The 21,164-nt window shown below is 31.9% G+C and overlaps 1 protein-coding gene and 1 non-coding gene across 2 annotated transcripts; both read right to left on the bottom strand.

The window, feature by feature from the left end:
- Nucleotides 1-2,900: 2,900 nt before the first annotated feature.
- Nucleotides 2,901-4,035, bottom strand: LOC105804208 (transcription factor IBH1). The gene has a single exon (XM_012636712.2). It carries the CDS (start codon nt 3,699-3,701, stop codon nt 3,204-3,206), a length of 498 nt encoding a protein of 165 aa, XP_012492166.1. The 5' UTR covers nt 3,702-4,035; the 3' UTR covers nt 2,901-3,203.
- A 14,810-nt stretch (nt 4,036-18,845) lies between these two features.
- Nucleotides 18,846-18,918, bottom strand: TRNAK-UUU (transfer RNA lysine (anticodon UUU)). The gene has a single exon. It is a non-coding gene; the product is annotated as a tRNA-Lys (tRNA).
- Nucleotides 18,919-21,164: the final 2,246 nt, after the last annotated feature.

The raw sequence follows: 21,164 nt of genomic DNA, 5'->3' as shown, positions 1-21,164 counted from the left end.
AATTTTCTATAAAACCTTAGGTTTTTCATTCTTACTAGGAAAAACTAAAATTAATTCTAAAAATAATAAATGAAATTAAAAAGATAAATTGATTTTTCCTATAACAATCCAGATAAATCCTTGTAAAATTCCATTTTTTCCTTTTACTGAAAAAATTAAAATTAATTCTAAAAAGTGAAATAATTAAGGAAATTAAAAAGATATAATGGTTTTTCTATCAAACTTCAGGTTTTTCCTGTAAAAATTCAAGTTTTTCCTTTAAAACCTGAGTAATTCCCTATAAAACAACAAATTTTCCTTTTACTAGAAAACAATTAAAATTATTTATTAAAAATAAAATAAGAAAATAAAGTTTTAGAAAGAGAAAATGAGTGACCAAAATGAAAATGTTTAGAGTTGGGTGACTAAATGAAAATGGTTTATTAACGGTAGTGTCCAATTTGCAAATTTTTTTATTTTCAGTGCCCAAAATAAAAACTTTTGAAAGTTGTGTGACCAATTGTGCGTTTACCCTTTTAAAATCATGACTGAAAATGAAAAATGCATTAAAATCATGGATACATGGAGTAATTTATTAAAGAAAAAACTATAAATTTGTTAAGAAATAAAACAGAAATTAAATCAAAGAAATATTATTTTAATGAATTTCATAAATACCTAATGGATCCCCTTCTCATGTAAACATAAACCACCTAATTTGCTTGAGGAACCACTAACTTTTACAATACTTTGAAAGAATGTTATGTTGCCCACATCAAAGTTCTTTAGTGATTAGAGAAACCCACCCATCATTGATGTGCTAGTTGGCAAAAACCTTATAGTAATCCTTAAGAAATATTCAATCAATGCTAATTAAATTTGGGTTAATTTAAATGCCCCCTTCAAGCAGGGTATGGTATCAAAGTTTGGTATGTCATCAATACTTGTATTTATATATGTTGATGTTCAACATCTCTCCAAGTCTAATGCTACTCCTTATTACTAATTAAAAGTATTGTTACTTATGAATGTTGAGCTTAGTAAAAGGAATAAAAGAAATTTAGACTCGACTCAATTCATGAAAATTTTATACATTTTTACGTAAGGGTATAGGAATGAGTTGTCTAGATTTAAACTTGAGATTCAATGATAACAAATAATTTATCACTACATTAGTAGCTAATTAACCAAACAAGTTTTTATTTTTGGAATAATAATCAATAGAGTTGGGTTTTCAAATAAAACCATTAATTATTTCTTATTCCTTCATCCTTTAAATTCTTTATCGACATTGTGATTAGTTACCTTTAACCAAGAAGGTTAATCCACAAGAGAAAGGATTGTATGAAATTGTGATTACATATGATCCTCATCCCTTTCCAATAGGAAAAAAAAGCTGAGAATCAAGAGGAAAAATCTGATTTGTCATTCTCCTATTGGAAAGGAATAAGGATAACATGGAATTACAGTTTCATACAATCCTTTCTCTATTCGACAAAAGACCAAAACCAATGCAATAGGCTATTTTTTCTACTCACATAGCATTCAAAGCATGCTTGTATATTACATGACAGTGCATATACTCAAAAAAAAAGATAATATATACTCAAAATAAATCACTTAATTAATTTCTATATGCTAGCTATAAATTCAAACTTAAGTAGTAAGGGAGTAATTAAGCTAATGCTAAGATTTGAGTGAATTATTTTAATAGATTATAGTATATAATTTACATTATTTCAGAGAGCTTCAAATTTTGCTAATAGTTCATCAAAAGAGCTCTAACCCAGCAACGTAATTAGTACGACTCAAACTCAGACTACACTTGAGACGATGAGTTCTATATGTACAGCCTTTCTATTTAAAATTAGATTTCTATATGCAAAAACAGTATCACATTTTGGCTCAAATATTTTTCATAATACTTTATACCCTGTATCACTTTGATTATCAATTTAGCTTTCATTTTACAAGTTTTTTACAGACCATGATTTTAGCATAAATATAATCTGAATTTGTTTTGTGAAAAGGAAAAAAAATAAAAGCTATACCATCTTACAGTTCTTTAAAGCAATAGATCCTTAATAATTAGATATTTCAATATACATCTAGCCAGCCAGTGATGAGTTATAGATTTAATATTTTTTATAAAAATACTTTAGCTTTAAAAGCTAGTTAACCCTACACTGTGTATATTATACACGACCTTGAAGTTTGAACAAGTTTTGGTTAATACTGAAGGTGGGAAATGGAGGATCTGAGGATGAAAGCTTCTTCTATAAAGGTAATTACTTTATTAATTGAAAATAATTAAAAGAAAAATATGGTTGACAAGCATTAGGGTTATTTAAACTTTAAAGTGTCAAAATTTACAACTCACACAGCAACTAAAATATACTATATATATAAGATTCGATAGTTAAGTGGAAATGAGAGGCTGCTATTTTGTAATAATAATAATATGCATGCTATTAAGATTGATAAGGCATTAGCTGAATAGTTAATCAGTGTTAAAGCAAAGGAATAAACACACACACACACATATATATATATATATATATATATATATATTCTTGACAAAATTAAGAATTATTGATTATGATTGATTGTTTTGGCATTATTGGGAAGAAAAACATTCTGCTTTGAAGTGTGTTTATTTATTGTTTAATGGATAATAATCCTTGTTTAATTTTGTGTGGTTGATAATTTTATATATACAGATACCCTTAAACTACAATTTTCTCACCTTGATATAATTATCTTGATGCATACTTCTTCCAATATAATAATATAACTAAAACAATTAAAATTAGAGAGAGAGAGAGGTGGAAAATGATAGTTGATCAACCAAAAGCTTTAGACACCCAAGAAGAAGAAAGGGTAATAAAAGAATCACTGAGTTAACAGGAAATGACTCCAAATTGTATGTAAAATAGATGCATATATATAGGAATAGAAATCACCAACATTAACTATACAAATACTTTAAAATACCATGACACAGATTTTGCAAGTTTCTTCACTTAGTACTACTGATCATCACTTTCTGTTTAGGAACTGTTTCAGCTGGCTATATATCTATATATGCTTTCTACAGAAATAAAATACTCACCCATCTCTGTATAGACCAAATTTATCCTCTTCTTTTTTCTTTTTTTTTAATTATGTTCCTTGGATTTATTTATATATATTGAAGTGATAAGAATATATTTATATATAATTACTCAGAAAGAGTAGAAATCTGCAATTTTTTTCATCACCTGTACCTGGGTGGTAAGACACTTTATGTAATGTGCAGTCTCATCCAACAAGTTGCATAAATTCATGGTTTCACCACCTGGAACAAGCTGTCTTAGTTCATCTGCCTCTTCAACAAACCCAACCCCATCTTCCCTTCTTGTTGTAGTATTCTCGTTACTTGATTTTTTCATGATGGCTTGATTAGTCTTCCCAGATCTTCTGCCTGAACAAGGGTCTTGACGACGATAAGATCGGCTTCGAAGCTTCCAAAGCATTGCCCTACTCCAAATTCTCCTCGACCTAACGGAGTAAGCCATGGACTTGTCAGCTGCAGCCTTGATCCTTCGATACCGTCGGAAGATCTCTGTGGGAGAAGATGAGGAGATAGGTTTTTGAGCACGGATTTTAGTCAGGGCCCGGAGGAACCTCGTGGTGAACCTGGATTTTAGAGAAGTAGGGTTCAGATGGTGAGGGTTATTCATGGGGAGGGGGGATATGCTATATGAGTTATTGAGATACGAAAGTTGATAACAAATTAGGGTTTTTTGGGGGGTGGGGTGTTGGGTTATGAGATCAAGCAAATATCTAATAAGGGTATTGCCCTTTTAAGGGATGGAAGAGGAGTAGTTCAGACACGGTTGGTTCGCAGGGACAAAAGCTGACTAAGTCTCTGACACAGTATCTAAATAGACCAACCAGACAGGAAGAAAGAAAGACAAAGATGTGGTTAGGGGGACTTATAAGAACAAAAACATGTGACCAGAATTAAGAAAAAGCAAGGGATTGGAAATGGGAGGTGTAGTAAAGAGGAAGGAGACTTGGGAATCAATCTTTGATTTGGATATATACCAATTTATTATTCTTTTTTTTTTAAAGGAAAAATAAAAACGTAAGTTTTTAAGTGGGAAATTATTATTTTATTTGTATTTAAGTTTTTATGAGATAATAAAATAAATAGTAATAGAATTGAAGGCGTTTGCTTTCGTTATCAGATTGGGTAATAGAGGTGAGAAAAGCGAGTGAAGTGGGGGCTGAAATAGCCAACTACCATATGAGCGCACATGGTTCCATTTTCCCACTTGGATTGTGGGGGCCTCTCCCCTCTCTCCTCCATTTATTTTGTTTAATATTTAATGTTCTCTCTTCTCCCTATTTATTTTACTGATTCTATTTTAATCATTTATATTTTAAATGTTGCGTTTTAGTTATTTGTGTTATCGTTTTGTTATGAAGTGGTCATTCTATCATTAAGCTTCGTTACCTCCCTAATAATAATCTTATGTGGCAATTCAAATAAATTTTAAATGCCAACTTGAATGTTTAACTGGGGCAATAATAGGATTTTAATTAATTGAAAATTTTAAATTAATTACACCTTAAATTGGAAAAAAAAATGTTCGTCTCATTTTTTCCTTTAGTTTTCTTTTCCATTTTGACTGAAAAAACTATTCTCATCCAAATTGGCATTTAAAACTTATTTGGACTGTCACGTAGGATTGTCGTTAGAGAGGTAACGAAGCTTAACGACTGAGCGACTACTTCGTAACAAAACGATAACATAAATGACTAAAATGTAATCCAAGGCAAACATAAGTGACTGTTTTTATAGTTTATCATTTTTTTATGTTAAATTTAAATTTGATGGCAATGTTGAGAATTTTGAAATATTGGGATTTTAGAGTTTAGGCTTTGTTTGGTAGAGTGGAAAGAAAAGTGGAAGAATGGAAAATTGAAGAGATAAAACGGTTGGAGGGGCATCAAAAGCGGTAGAGGATATGTATTCTTCGTTCCTCCACTTTTCCATCCAACCAAATACACCCTGAGTCTCACTCTTTATTTGATCTCTTTCTAGAAAAAAAAATACAAGATAGTTCGTTTGAATTTTGTTAGTTATTTCATTCAATACTTGTAATAATTAATTTTGATCGCTATTGCAACTTAATATAATTGTTTTACCTTACATTTGATTACGGTTAAATAGCAAAACACATATGTTCAAGTCTTCAATTCACACCAATCTCAAAGTTGATCATTGGATAATATTTTAATTCCACTTGTTTAGTTAATCTATACCTATATGCTTATATTTAAGTACTTTATTGAGTTGGTGTCACTCTTAATCGAGTCACCAACTCAGTTATAATATTCTTTTAAATTATAATTAATATTATTATAATAACACTTTTGTTTTTTTCTTATTTTTATATCATCTTTAAATAAAATAATTACAAATTAGAAATCTAATGATTGAACACGTTCAATAGTATTAAGATACAAGTTTGTTACCCTCTATCTATATTTATTATTAAATAAATTTTTAACTGAATCGGTGTCACCCATTAACTAGATCTCAACTCGGTTAAAAATTACCCAAAACCCATTCGTTTTACAAAGCAACAAATATTATTTTGAGGGTATTTATGTTGATAAGTCTAGAAAATACATGTATAACGGGAATCATGATATTAAAATCCAAAACATAATCATATTCATTATTTCAAATTTACCCATAATCTAGCATTTTTGTTTAACTCAAGTAATTATAAGTTTGAATGCCTTAATTTTGCTTTGACGTTGGATTGTTGGTGGGCTATGGACATGGAGTGATGTTTTGTCGGTAGCAGCAACAAGACTCAAATAAAACACAAAGAGATAAATTATCATAATGATAAATCAGTTTCTTCACTATATATTTCTCAATATTCCATTCATCGATTGAAGGAAATGAAAACTCAAGTTTGTCCTCATTAACTATAAAGCTTCTTTTTTCTTCCATAAAGATGTTTGACCATTCAATCAAAATTATTATTTTTGTTGTTAATTATAGTTGTTATGGTGCTCTTGCTGTTTTTCAATTGGGAAAAATACCCTATTCATTCAAAAAGGATGTAATTTTCTTTTCTTCTCATTTAGGGGATTTTTTAAAATATGGGATTTACATTTTTTTATTTAATTAGGATTTAAGTTACTGATTATAAGTTTTAGTCCGATTAACATGAACATTGTTGTTAATATAGAAGGATGTGAGTTCAAGTGCGCTTACATTGAAGCACATTATCCTCCTATTTATGAATTTCGCAACTAATATACCAATAATATATAAATATTTATATACTACCAAATATAACTTTCTTAGTCAACAAGGACCCATGGCTAAACTATTTGTTTGGCACCCCCAAAAACTAGCTTTCAAGCTTTGTTAATGTAATCTTCTCCCTCAAATTGTAATGTATCAATATATATATTATGAATGAGTGTGAAGATGAAGCAACTTCATGTATATATATATATATGTATATGAATAATTTATTTGATATATTTGGTGGTGAAATTTTTAACACATTAAAATTCAGTATGCCTCTTTTAGGAAAAACCTCTATTGACTATGTATTCGTATGTATAACAATATTATTATTTGAAACATCGAAAAATTTAACTCCGCAATTAAATTAAAAATATATTTTTTTATTTTTTCTTAAATACCACCTTAGGATGATTATGATATATCAATTATAATAGTTTTTCAAATAAGTAATGATATTGAAAATTCTGAAGAGCATGAGAGAGGATCAAACTCTAAGCTAGCTATAGTGTATGGTCCCCTCCCACCTTTCTCCACTGTATGTTGTATTTTCTTCCTTTCTCTTCTTCTTGTTCGATTAATGCAACCAACCCTAACAAAAAGTTATACTTGAAACAACAATTTAATAAGATTTACAGCAGATAAATTGTCATGAAAAAAAAAAGACAGTTTTGTACATGAAACAAGCATATACATACACACACACACATAGAGGATAAAGATGAAGAGAAAGAAGGAAGGAAGAAGAAAGGGGCAACTTTTTTTTATCACTAGGAAGAATGTAGAGACTTTAATATATATGAAATCTACTTTCATTAAATAAGAGAGAAGGTAGGGCTTTTATCATCTTATAAGGTAATGAAAAACTCAACCATTAAGCGAATTGGAATTCTCACAATCTCATCAATATCTAAAAATGTGTGTGTGTGTCCATTGATGATGAGGGGTAAAGGATGATGGTTCTACCTGGACCACAATCAAGTGGGTGCATACATATGTGAGGAAAGTGACAACTTGCAAGCTTGATTTCTGTTCATGACAACTTGGAACTCATTGTAACTTTCAATTTAATTTCATCAAGTTTTTTTTTCTTCTTCTTTTAGTATATCATTGTCTCCTTTTAATTTAATATATATCATTAGCCTCACTCAATCCTTCAAATAAATTAAGGTGCGTACGTGTGAGAGGGATGGATAACTCAACAACACGGCCTACATTCGCCCCCACATAAACCTATGGTCTCAACAAAAGCTAAGGGGGAGGAAGAGGATGATGGCTAGGTTTTTTTTTTTTGGTGTCTAGGGTTTGGTTCACGTTCGCCTCTCTAACCAAGAAGAGGGTTGGTTCGAGTAGGTACTTGGACCAATCTAACTACTAGCTAGGATTTCAAGTCACGAGAGATGATCAATTAAAATATTTCTGAGGAAAGAGGTAGCAAATTAATGACTTTGATTTGATTTGCTTTAATGTGATGTGATTTTCTTATATAGTTAATATATGTTTATATAAAAATATTTAACTAATTAAAAATTAAAAATTTAGATTATTTTAAAAGAATTTAAGACTAATGTTTTTTTATTTATCAATTATTGTTAAACATTTTAATATAACAAAAGATATTTAAATATTATATATTACATTATAATATAAATCTTAAACATAATAAAATATTTAAAATATGAGTTAATATAAAAATAAAATACAAAAACATGTAACGATATTAAAAAGTTAAATGAAAAAAAATTATTTACTTTAGAAAACATTAATAATGAATATTAAAATAACTAACAATTAAGGTTAAGTAAAGAAACGTCTGCCTAGTAGCACGAGTTTGTTTTTTCTCCGTCTGTCTTGTTGCACAAGTTTCGCTTTAGGGTTTTTTATTTGCTAGGGTTTTTGTCGTTTGTGGAGATTTGGTTTTTAGGTTTGTGGGTGCGTCATGGCTAATCTTAATACAGTGGATGAAGATTTGGCCAATCTTAATATTATGGATGAAAAGGAAGACCCCATGATAGTGGTAGGGGACAATATCGTTGTTGATCAAGAGTATGGATTGTCCCTGGTAATGCGAGTTCTTATGGACAGTATTGTGAATTTTTCGTCTTTAAAAAATACTCTAGCTGACTTGTGGCATCTATTGAGAGAGGTGTCTATCATGGAGATTGACGACAAGTGTATTTTATTCCGATTTTATAGCGAGATTAATTTGAAGCGAGTTATGGATGGTATGCCATGGTTTTTTAACCAACATATTATTGTGTTCCATAGGGTGAGGACCCAATTCAAGTTCTTCTTTAGACTACTATTTTCTAGGAACTTACCGATTGGATTTCTAACGGAGGGGATGGCGCGACAATTCAGGGACTTTATTAGGATATTCTTGGAGTATGATGCGTCGCTGGTAATGAGGGGGTAAGAAATTTTATGCAGATTAAGGTTGTAATTGATATTCGTCTCCCGATTAAAAGGAAGAAACAAATCATAATCGAGTAGGATAAATTCATATATATGTTGTTTCAATATGAAAAATTGTGGTTGTTTTGTTTTTTATGCGGTCGTCTAGCTCACGGGGAGAGCTTCTATCCGATTCTATTAAACTTAAGGAATCAGCAGGTAGAATTTGGATGGGATCTGTCTTTGAGGGCTGCACCAAGGAATCAGTTGGTGAGTAAATGGTTGCGGGAGGAATTGGAGACTAATAGGTGGGCAAGAATGAAAATTGAAGGGGAGAGCAGAGAGATGAGATTTGGTGCAGATGTAACCAATCGAAGTGATCATAACGAAGGAAAGGGTTCAGAGGGGCATTTTGTTCGACATATAAGAAAGCCTATGGATAAGAGGTTTGAAGATAGGGTGGGGCAATTTGAGGAAAGGGGAGAATGATCAAAGTTGGAAGATTTGCTTGTAGAGTTTGTTGATGGGAAGAAAAGGCAGAGATTTCATACAGAAGTGGGTGATTTTGCAAACCTTAAGGGTTATTGAAGATGGGAATAGGAAATTAAATATCGACGGTCGTTAGCAAACATGCCAATCGAATGCAATGAAAATCTTCAGTTAGAAGTTCGTGGATTGAGGCAGCCACAGACCATCAAACGTCTCAAAAATGAGTTGAGACACATTCAACCTCAAATATTTGTTTCTTATGGAAACAAAGGTTACTGGTAAACGTATGGAGAAAACTAGACGGCAGTGTGGTTTTAGTATGGAATTGATGTTGATACGGAAGGGACGAGAGGGGGTTTATCGTTAAGGTGGAGGGAGGGTTGAATATATCTTTAAAATTTTTTTTGAAGTTCCACATTGATGTGGAGGTGGATGAGGGGAATGATATGGCAATATGGAGATTCACTGGTTTTTATGGAGAGCCTGTGGAGCATGCTAGAAAGGATTCGTGGGAGTTATTAAGGTATCTGAAGCGCGAGAATAATAAGCCATGGTTGATTCTGCGAGATTTTAATGAAATTTTGTTCTATTTTGAAAAATAAGGGGGCAGAATCTGTGAGGAAAGACAGATAGTTACTTTTTGAGAAGTTCTAGAAGATTGTGAGATGAGCAATTTGGGATTTTCTAGGCAATAGTACACATTAGGAGAGAGGTAGGTTGCTTGGAAATAATATAAGGGAAAGACTAGACAAAGAGGTTGCTAATCCAGAATGGTGGAATCTTTTTACAGGGTATTCGGTGAACCACTTGTAACATAGCTTTTCTGATCATTGGCCGGTGGTTGTGGATACAAATGGGGATAAGAGCTTACGAATTACAGAAAAACAATATCAATTTTCTTTCAATGTCGATTGGATATTGGATAATGGCTTCAATGAGCGAGTTAAACATGGTTGGAACTCAAATGGGAAGGATATTTTAATGAAGCTGAAGGAGATGGGTGTAAGCTTGAGCTATTAGGCAAACCAAGTGAAAGTATCAAGGGAGCGACGAACGAAAAATTTAAATTCTAGACTGCTTGAATTAAGTGTTGGTGATATTAGTGATATAGTTTTAGCGGAGATTACAGAGGTTAAACTAATGTTGAATTTTGAAACTGATAGGGAGGAATTATTTTGGGAACAAAAAGTGAAAATCAACTGGCTTAGGATGGGGGATCGAAACACGACATTTTTTCATAGGAGTACCTCTCACCAAAATAAAAAAGCATGATTAGGGGGTTGGAGAGTGATTGTGGGAATTGGGTTAATGATTTTGATGAGATATCTAAAATTGCTACAAATTATTTTAAAGGTTTGTTTTTGTCAAAAGAGGTTAGCAACTGTGATACATTACTCTCGGCAATATCACTATGTATCATAGAAAGGGCAATATCACTATGTATCATAGAAAGGCTTAATGAGTAATTAATGGTGGAATTTAAAGCAGAAGAGGTTGTTAAGACAATGAAAACCATAGCTCTTCTTAAAACTTCGGGTAAGGATGGCTTTTCTATAATAATTTTTCAAAAGTATTGGCATGTGGTAGGAGATGATGTTCCTAGGTATTGTTTGGATATGCTAAATGGTCGATGAAATGTAGATGAGGTGAACCATACAAACATTGTACTTATCCCTAAGGTTAATTCGCCAAATACTATGAGTTAGTTTCGACCTATTAGCCTTTGTACTGTGATATATAAAATTATTTCGAATGTGTTAGTCAATAGGTTTTGTTGGGTGCTTAACTATTGTATCGATGACACTCACGGGGCATTCGTACCAGGAAGGCAAATCACAGACAATATTTTTGTGGCATATAAAAACTTGTACTCTTTCAAAAGAAGAAAATGGACTTTGAATGGTGGTTTTACTTTAAAACTCGATATGAACAAAGTGTATAATAGAGTTGAGTGGTGCTTTTTAGAGAAAATGATGCATAGTATGGGTTTTTTTTAGGGTTAGATTTCACTTATAATGATGTGCGTCACTAGTGTATCATATACAGTGGTGATTAATGGGGCACATGGGGATGCGTTTCAGCCTACAAGAGGGTTGAGGCAAGGAGACCCCCTAAGTCTATATTTGTTCATAATTTGTGTTGAAGGGTTTTGACGATTACTTAACATGGCTAGGAGGGAGGGGAGGCTCTTTGGGGCAAGGGTGGGGAGAAGTAGTATTTCAGTGGCGCATTTGTTTTTTGCTGATGATAATGTGCTATTTGGAGAGGCATCAATTGAGGGTACAAATATTATGAAAAACGTGATCAATGAGTATGAAGCGGTGTTAGGACAGTTGGTTAATTATGACAAGTCTCTAATCTATTTCAGTGGTAACATTGGACAAGAAATGCAGGATCAGATGGGGAGAATCTTAAGAGTTTAGATTTCTAATAATCTAAAGAGGTATTTGGGATTGCCAACAATGGTTGGACATAGGAAAAAGCATGCTTTTTTTGGAATTAAAAAACGTTTTATTAAGATGATGAATAATTGGAGTGTGCATTATTTATTGGCTGGGGGTAAGGAAGTATTTCTAAAGTTCATTTTACAAGCTATTCCGATCTACACGATGCAATGTTTTATGTTGCCAATTTCGTTTTGTCGTGAACTTTAGAATATAATGTGTAAGTTTTGGTGGCGTAATTCAAAAACTAATAAAGACATTCATTGGAGCAAGTGGAGTGATACATGTGTCTCCAAAGCGAAAGGAGGGCTGGGTTTTAAAGATCTATCGACGTTTAATATGGCCCTATTGGCGAAGCAGGGGTGGAAAATTATTACACAGCCTAATTTTTTATTTACACTAGTAATGAAGGCAAAATATTTCCCAATAGGGGATTTTATGAGTGCAGGATTAGGTTCTTACCCTTCACATACCTGGCGAAATATCTAGGGAACTAGATGACTCCTTGAGGAGGGGGTGGGGTAAAGAATTGGGGACGGTACTGAAGTAAATATTTGGAATGATGCCTAGGTTCCAGAGCCTGGAAATGGTAGGGTGTAATGTCAAAATATTGATATTCGATATTCTAAGGTGTCTAATTTAATCGAGAGGGAATCTATTACCTAGAAGCAAGATGTTATTCATTTATTATTTGGAGAGGAGTAGCTGAAGAGAATTCTCTTAATCCCGTTGGCGAGTAGTAAACCACAGGACGCGTTAATTTGGAAAGGTAATAATACAGTGATTTATACAGTCAAAAGTAGATATAAATGACTAATTACAGTAGAGGATTCTATGATACAACATGAATATCTATCTTAGTTCTTTACAAAAATGTGGGCTCTTAATGTGCCAAGCAAGATTCGTATACATATGTGGAGGGTTGCTAATGAATTTGTGTCCATGTTGTATAACCTGATAGCTCGTAAGCTTATGGTGAATACGCTTTATCCAGTATGCCAAGCAAAAAAGAAAACGGTGAGCCACCTTTTTCAGGATTGCACTTTTACTCAACAAGTATTGCGGGAGTTGGGGGTAACTCACTCAACAACCAACAGAGATTCCAATTGGAAAAAATGGTTAGCATTGAGTTTAAGAATTATAGTAATGAAGCATGTAAAATCAAAGCTATTTCTTTCTGGGCTCTTTGGTACAATCGCAACAGAATTTACCATGAAGGGATAAGGCAGCGAGCACATGAAATTGTGGGTTTTATCAATGCTTATTATTCAGAAATAACGCAAATGGGTAAGATATTGAAGAATATGAAAGAGACTAAAAGATTTGTGTGCTTCTTTTAATCAACATTCTCGAAGTTCATGTTCAGGAATTTGTGTGCGGAATAAAGAAGGATTGGTGATGGCATCGTGTTCTTACCCATAGGAGAATATTTTAGACCCGATTATGGCTGAGGTAAGGGCATGTTTGTAGGATGTTACTATGGCAAAGGAAATGGGTTTTCGAGATATATGTGTTAAGGGAGACGCCCTAACTGTAATCAGAAAACTAAACTCCGCAGAAAAAGATAGATCATGTAAAAGCAGTCTGATTTAAGAAATCGATGGGAGAGCACCCAAATTTAGAAGAATGTGGTTTAGATTTATACCAAGGGAAGCCAATAAAATGGCACATGGAATGGCGCTGGAAGGATGGAGTTATGATAACCCCCTATATTGGATGAAAGAAGTACCGCATGTGGTGGAAGAACTGGTGAACTACAATAGGAGTGGCAAATATGATACGGATAATTGGATTAGTTGAGTCCAGACTTTGTGACGCTAGGTCTATCCGATGAACTCGAGGATTTTGACAAAGACTGGAGCTTGAAAGGTCAGAAATTGGTTGTTCATGGGTAATTGGTCTCTTGAGTTGCTGATACACAAAAGATGTTGCTTAAACTACTAAAGAGGAATGGAATTCCAGGCCTGGTTTTTTTCTTTGTTAAGTTTGAATTTGTTTGTTTTCATTTTCAAGTTTCTGTCTGTTCTGTGTGCTTTCCATTACTTTTTGTTTTGTTTTTGTGAGTTTCAAAGCACCATTTTGGTGATCAATTAGGGAGGGACATTTGTAGGGTCATTAGTCTTTAAGGCCTATAACTAATTGGCTTTCTTTTCCCATTAATAGCATCAGCTGGCATTTTCAAAAAAAAAAAAGATTAATAATGAAATATGTTGGGACAATTGTTTTTGATATGGCTGTCAAAGTGTCAATGGTATTGACTATTACAGCTAACATTACGATAAACCTTGTTGCTTATGATATTTATAATTGGCAATTTATAAAAGAAAGATTTGGGGCTTGATAGTGTAAGTTTACTACCTAGTTCCGTAAAACATCAACTACAGGAAACAGGAAATGAAATAGAGTAAGCGTATATAGCTTAGTAAGTTCATAGTTAAATCTTAAATCAACTTACCTCAATCATGTAATTGAAATTTAAACAAGTAATATAAAAATATCAACATGACATTTAATATACGAGAAACATGTAAGATTTACACGAGTTCAAATCACAAGATAATTACATGTGCTTCATGAATTCAATCCAAATCATTCATATGCATTCATAGATCTTAACAAGTCATTTGATGATCAATCACAAGTTGTACTAGCCCAATGAACTATAGCAAATTAATTAGGATGCTCGAGTAACTACACCACACCACACCACACCAGGTAGCATCGTAATGTTATACAGAGGCGTCTAGTGCAAGACAGAGGCATAATTGTGCAGTCAGAGGCATTAAAGTGCAAACAGAGACACTAAAGTGTGAACAGAGGCACCAAAGTGCAAACCCATACAAGTGCGCATTTTAACCCTATTGGCATGCCAATTGTATCCTAATTGTTTACTACATTTAATCGGACATTTAAATAGGATTCGTAACTTTCATAAATCTAAGGCACTTCCATGATATCCGTACATGTGCTGTAAACAAGTTATGTTCATTTTGAAATCATATAAATCGTGTTTCACAAATATTCAACAATTTCCAAATAAGTACTTTCTCACCTTATACTTAATTGTAAACAATTTATAACTTCAATCTAGTATCAAAGATTCATTCACAATTCAATTAAAACCAATTCATGATGGCACAAGTTATATATATTCATCTATACTATGAACTTACCTATTATATTTGGCTAACGGGTTGATTCGTATAGACTATTTTGTACTTTTCCCTTCTCCCAAACTTTCCTCCTTACGTTTCAATCCTTGGTCTATATAATAGTTAAATTCAATTTATCAATCTCATTTGCATTTCCATTAACTTCATTTTACAACATTTCCATAAACTTTTACATTTTGTTCAATTTAGTCCTTAAAACCTAAACTATTATAACTTTTACATTTAAACCCCCAAACTTAAAATCGATCACATTTCCATCCCCAATCCATCTTCAAATACTAAAGTTTTGAGAAATTTCATGTTAAGAATAACATATTTGCATATTAGTCCCTAAGCTCAAAACTAACAAAATTCCTTTATAAATAGTCTTATTTAACAACCAAACTCATAAATCTATCATTTAACCTCGTGAACAACTAAAAATTATTAATGGAAAGTTCCAAAACCTTTAACAATTTTATAAATAGTCCCTAGGTTAGCTAAATTAAGCTATAACGATCTAAAATCATAAAAAGTACGAAAAACAGGCTTGATTTGGACTTACATGCAAGATAATTAAGCTTGGTTGATCCTCAACCCTTCAAAAATGATGATTTCAGTTGTAAGAAGCAAAATGAAGAAGAAGATGTTTATGTTTCTTATGTTTTAACTATTGTTTAATATTTAATTAATTTACATCAAATTTTATCTAAAATAATGACATAAATCGTCCACCAACATTAAAAAGGGTCTAATTACCACTTAGATTCTTAAAAAACATTAATCATGCATCTTAGCTAATAAAAATCAATAGTGACTAAGTTTTACGTCTTTTACGTTTTAGTCCTTTTTTCCTTAATTAACTAATCAATTATAATTTTATAATAGACTCGTAAATATTATAAAATAATATTTACTAACTCGATCATCAAAAATCGAAGTTTCAAAACCACCGGTTCTGGTATCACTGAAAAACAAGATGTTACACACCACTCTTTCATATACACTCTTTGTAGGAATCGTTTTTGTCTTTTGTTTCCAGACCTTGAAAGTTTCACTATAGTTTTCACCGATTTGCAAATAGAATCCACACTATAGCAAATTGAGGTCGAGATTACTGGTGAAGATCGAGTGGTTGAAAGCTAGGAACGACAAAGTCCACCTAATCCGAAAACACAAGTTTAATTCGTGTAATAGGTTTATTTCTATAAACATCACAATTATAGGTTTTAAAGAAAAAAATTTAAACTCCAGTTGTGCATAGTTTCATTGTTTTCAAACTAATTTTTGCATCAGTTTGGTATTTTGATAGTGGTTGCTCTCGTCACATAACAAGTAACCAATCATTCTTGCTTGATTTTGAAGAACATCATGTTGATCAAGTCACTTTTGGTGATGGGAAGAAAGGTCATATCCTTGGGAAAGGAACTTTCAATGTTCGTGGATTGCCAAATTTAAAGAATGTGGCTCTTGTTGATGCCCTGAAAACAAATTCGGCGAGTATAAGTCAATTATGTGATCAAGGCATGCTTGTTAACTTTAACAAATACAAACGCATGGTTTCATCAAAGTCAAAAGAGAAGATCATGATAGGTGCTCACACTTTTGGCAACTACTATAAAGTAGTTCAATCCATCACATGTAGCAAAGCTTGTGTGTTAAAATTGGAGCTCTGGCATGAGAAACTTGGTCATATTCTTTACAAAGGATTCAACGACAGGTTGAATATGATGTTGCTAGGATAATTGCAAAGCTGAATGGTGTCATTCCTAAAGCCTGTAGTGGATGCTTAAAAAGGAAGCGACACAAGGAGAGTCATCAACAGTAACCGATCCAAACCATTGCACCTCTTGTGCTACTCCGCACGGAATTCATTAGACCTATGCAAATCAAGAGTATTGGTAGAAAACTAGTATCTTTCAAGAGAAAAATATTGAAATTTAATTTTTATTATTTTAAAATCTATCGAATTATACTTACTTTTTTTTTCTTTTATGTTAAATACATTTAACAATTTTGTGTATTAAAAATTTTAATAATTAATAAAAATAAAATATTTTAAAAGATGTAAAATTTATATGATAAAGAATATTAACCGTGGATTTGTCACATTTCTTTTCCTCGACAACAATCAAATTTATTAAAAAGAAAAGCAAAGATTTAACTGTCAATTGGTCGCTTATAGCTTTTGATAAAAATGAATTGCTATATCATATTCAAATAATATTATAATTATTATCAAAATAAAATTATAAATTTAAATTATTCAGTACATTGTAATATACAACCTTATGAATTATGAGCAAAGGTTAAAGAGTTCATAAAAAACTATTAATTTTCAAATTTAATATGAAAACATTATCATTTAATAAAATTTAAACAATTATCGATAAAAATTAAATTAAATAATTGTGGAGGTATGCCTCTTATTTTTCGGTTTTCTTCTCTCGGTTAAATTATGTTTTAGTTTTATACTTAAACTCGATTAGTGTAGGTTATTTTATTATTATTTGGCCTATGAATTTAGCCTATAAATAGGCCATTTTCACCCTCGATAAAATTAGTTTATGTTTTTATAGAAAGACACTAATAAAATATATTATATCATCATAGATGTTGTTGGTTATTGATCATTGATATATAAAAGTATATTAGTTTTAGAGCTCAATCTTTTTTTCCTGTTAGAGTTTAGTTTAGTTTCCATTTTCATCATTATGTTTTTATTTAAAAGATATTACAAATAATTATATGATAATATTTAAGTATTTATGTAATTAAAAATCATTCTTGCAATTTAAAAATAGTTATGATTGTGTTGAGTAATTTTCTATACATCTCATTAAAGGGAACATTCGGATATTTATACATATTTTTATTTTTCACGATTTGACTTCACTGTTAACGGACTTGACCCTACTCTTTATAAGACTGACATTCTGAGCAGGCCTCCAGCATGTTGAACACGTGTACTGCTTTGGGTTGCCTGCTAGACCTCACGGCCCCCTACACGCGAACTCCTTGGGTATATGCGAGTTGGGATCACAAACTCCCCTTGGCTTGTGCAAGCTAATATAGCAAGCTCCCCTAGCTATCCTTTCATTGCACGGCTCGCGCATATCCATCTGGTGGTTCTTGGTCGGGTCGTAGGTAGGCGACCTAGATCTCATCCGAGTTTCAAGTTGGTGATCATTGGTGGATAACATATTACAAGATAAACAATAAATATATTGTAAGGTTGTTGTAATTTTTTTTACAAAAAAAATTGTAATTTATGAATAAAAGTTGAAAGTTATCATAAGTTAATTAATTAAAAAGGTGGAAATAAAGAACAAAAAGTGGCAGACATGTAAGCATTTGAAAATGCATGAGGAGGCTGAATGAGAGGTTTTATTGTATTTTATGTGAGGGAAAGAAGAACATGGTGGGGCAAGGCTTGCTTATGGTTTGATAAACATCAAAGCTTTAGGATTAGACTCTTTAACCACCTCATAATTATGCTTGGTTTGAGATAAGCAGCATCCACATGCATGGTTTGCTTTTCTTAATTTTTTATTTTAGGACCACTTTGTTTTGGTTTATCACTCCAAGATAGGTGTCCTTTTAATATTGAATCTTTTTCTTCTCTCTCTCTCTTTGTACACTTAATCAGATTAGTGTATACATTCCAAATCCTAAAGGCAACATAAAGCACCTAGCTTGCATGAATCATTGACTGGATTCAGCTTTTCAAAACTCTAAGGACTACATGAAAAAAGCAGTGAATGGAACTCAAGATTCATTTTAACTGGTTTATAAAATTTGGGGTTTGAAATTCTAATGTTTAGATGAATGCAGTCGTAAGTGACATCGACTATAGAAGGTTACCACCCTAAACGATACACTAAATTCGTCAAAGGCTGTGGCCTACTTTGTGTTTATACATATATAGCATATAGCTTTGAAAATTTCTGGAGAAATGCCAAATTGCCAATTAAACCAATAGGTTAGTGATAAAATCAGAAGAATTGGGAGCATAAAAACATTGTTTAGAAAACATCACAGCTCTGCGAAATCTACATTGAATAACGCCGTCTGTGGGAATCGAACCCACGACCACATGGTTAAAAGCCATGCGCTCTACCGGCTGAGCTAAGACGGCATTGTTGATGAACTTGCAGTTGTTGTCAATTTAACGCAGAGTAAATTAGGTGTTTTGATTGATATGATATTTTTATGTTTACTTAAAGCTGGGGGCTGGCGGTGGATTAGAGCTGCTCATGGGCCGGGTGGCCCGGGCCGATGGCCTGCCCAAAATATGAGAGGGTTCGGATAAAAATATAGGCCCGAAGTATGGATTTGGGCAAAAAAATGAGGCCCGTTTAGAAAACGGGCCAGGCCTCGGGTAGCACTTTTTTGGCCCGAGCCCGGCTCGGCCCGAATATAATAAATATTTTTATTTTTTATTTTTAAAATTTTTTTTTAAAATACTTTTTTTATTTTTTTTTTTAAATTTTGGTGTTTATTTAAAAAATGGGTCGGGCCGGGCCAGGCTCGGGCTTATGATTTTCTTCTTGGATCGGGCCTGGACAAAATTTCAGGCCCATATTTCGGGCCAGGCTGGTCCCGGGCCTAGGACACAGGCCGAAATTTTTTCTGGGCCCGGTCCGAACCCGGCCCAGCCCGACCCATGAGCACCTCTACGGTGGATCACTCTCAAATAATTTTTTTATCTATTTATAATTTATAAAATTTTTAAATTAGTGATTATAAAATTATGCTAAATCTCTTTAAAATAATAAAATTTTAATTTAATCGTTTAAAAATTATAAATATATAAGTTATTAAAATGATGAAATTATATTTTTACTATAAAAATATATAATTTATTTAAAAATTATATAATTGATGTATTGCTTCTATTAAAATTTAAAATAATTTCATAAAGAAATTGATGGGAAAAAATTTGAAAAGCTCCTACTAATATTTTTGAATAATAATTATTTTTATATAAAAATTGGATCTCTCTTTATTCACTAAAACCTCAAAATACCTAATTCTTTTATTTCCTTTCCACACTTATCTTCTTCTTCTTTTTTCAAATCTCTTATCCTCTCTCACTCTCTCTTGAATTTTTACAAAATAGATGTTAAAAGTTTCAATATTTTCAAACGGGTCTCCCTAATTTGGTAATAACTTTTTTTCAAGTCTTATTGCTTAATCTTTAGAAAATTAGACATTTAGCTTTTCTGTGATAGATTAGGGTTTTATGCAAGATTTAGTTATTTATTTATTGAATGGTTCGGGGTGTTATTGTATGATATTTCTAATATCGTGATCGAGTAATAATTTTTAGAGATTGATTAATACAAATCATTGAAGAAATTAGGTTTGATTGTACTTATAATCTTGAATTTCTTGAATATCGATTAGAAATTTAACATTTTATTTAGAAATTATTTTTACAAGTGTGATTATTATGAATCTTGTGTTTAAAAATAGATATATTATATTCTCATGGCACAAAAAGATATTATTATATTTGAATGTTCTTTTATTTTATTAATAGGGTGAATTTTGTGTTAATTGTGAATTTGTTTAATTTTACATTTAATTTGTTAAATATAATCGATGGATGTGATTTAGTTCGTTATTGATTTGATGAAAGTTAATTACTAATATTATTTGCTCGTTATGAATTTTCATCAGATCAACTCCAAAACTCGAATTAAATATAAAAAAGTTGATATTGTTACCTTTAGGTACCAAAATGTATAACTTTTGTCAAACATATGTATTACATTGGATTAAAAAATAACACAAATACCATATTAGAAGTGTTGAACTCAAGTACCAAATTATGTGTTGAGGGGAGTTAGGTCTCAGACCCCAAACAGAAGGTATTGTCTCACTCGAGAGTTGTCTCTCGTACTTCGAGGATAGGCCGAAAGGTTCACGGAGTTTAGAGAACACCTTGATTGATGTCAATAAGATCTACGCCTACGAGGAATCGAACCATCAATCAAAACTTAATGCCTTACCTTAGCATACTTAGTCCACTTGAATTATAACATTGAATTGTCGATAAGATTTATATTGATACCTTAATCAGTTTTCAGTTCAACCAACCTAACTAGTAGCATTGAATTGTAATGTCATATTTTAATTATATTAATAAAAAATAATTTAAATTTTGAAAAAAAAATCTCATCTGAAAATTAAGTTTTAAAATTTATAAATAAAAATATAATCCAAATATTATAAATATAAGGTGCAAATTATTCATTAGCTTAATCTTTAAATAGTTAGTCAATGGTTCTACAAATAGGCCCAATGGGTCTAAATGAAACAGGTTAACCCAAGCAAAGATAACTTGGTGGTTGGAAAGTTCATTTTCCGCAAACTTCT

Source organism: Gossypium raimondii, chromosome 7, assembly GCF_025698545.1.
Source record: "Gossypium raimondii isolate GPD5lz chromosome 7, ASM2569854v1, whole genome shotgun sequence".
Classification (NCBI taxonomy): Eukaryota; Viridiplantae; Streptophyta; class Magnoliopsida; order Malvales; family Malvaceae; genus Gossypium; species Gossypium raimondii.
The sequence above is the reverse complement of the archived record's forward strand: the minus strand, read 5'-3'. Positions and strand labels throughout refer to the sequence as shown.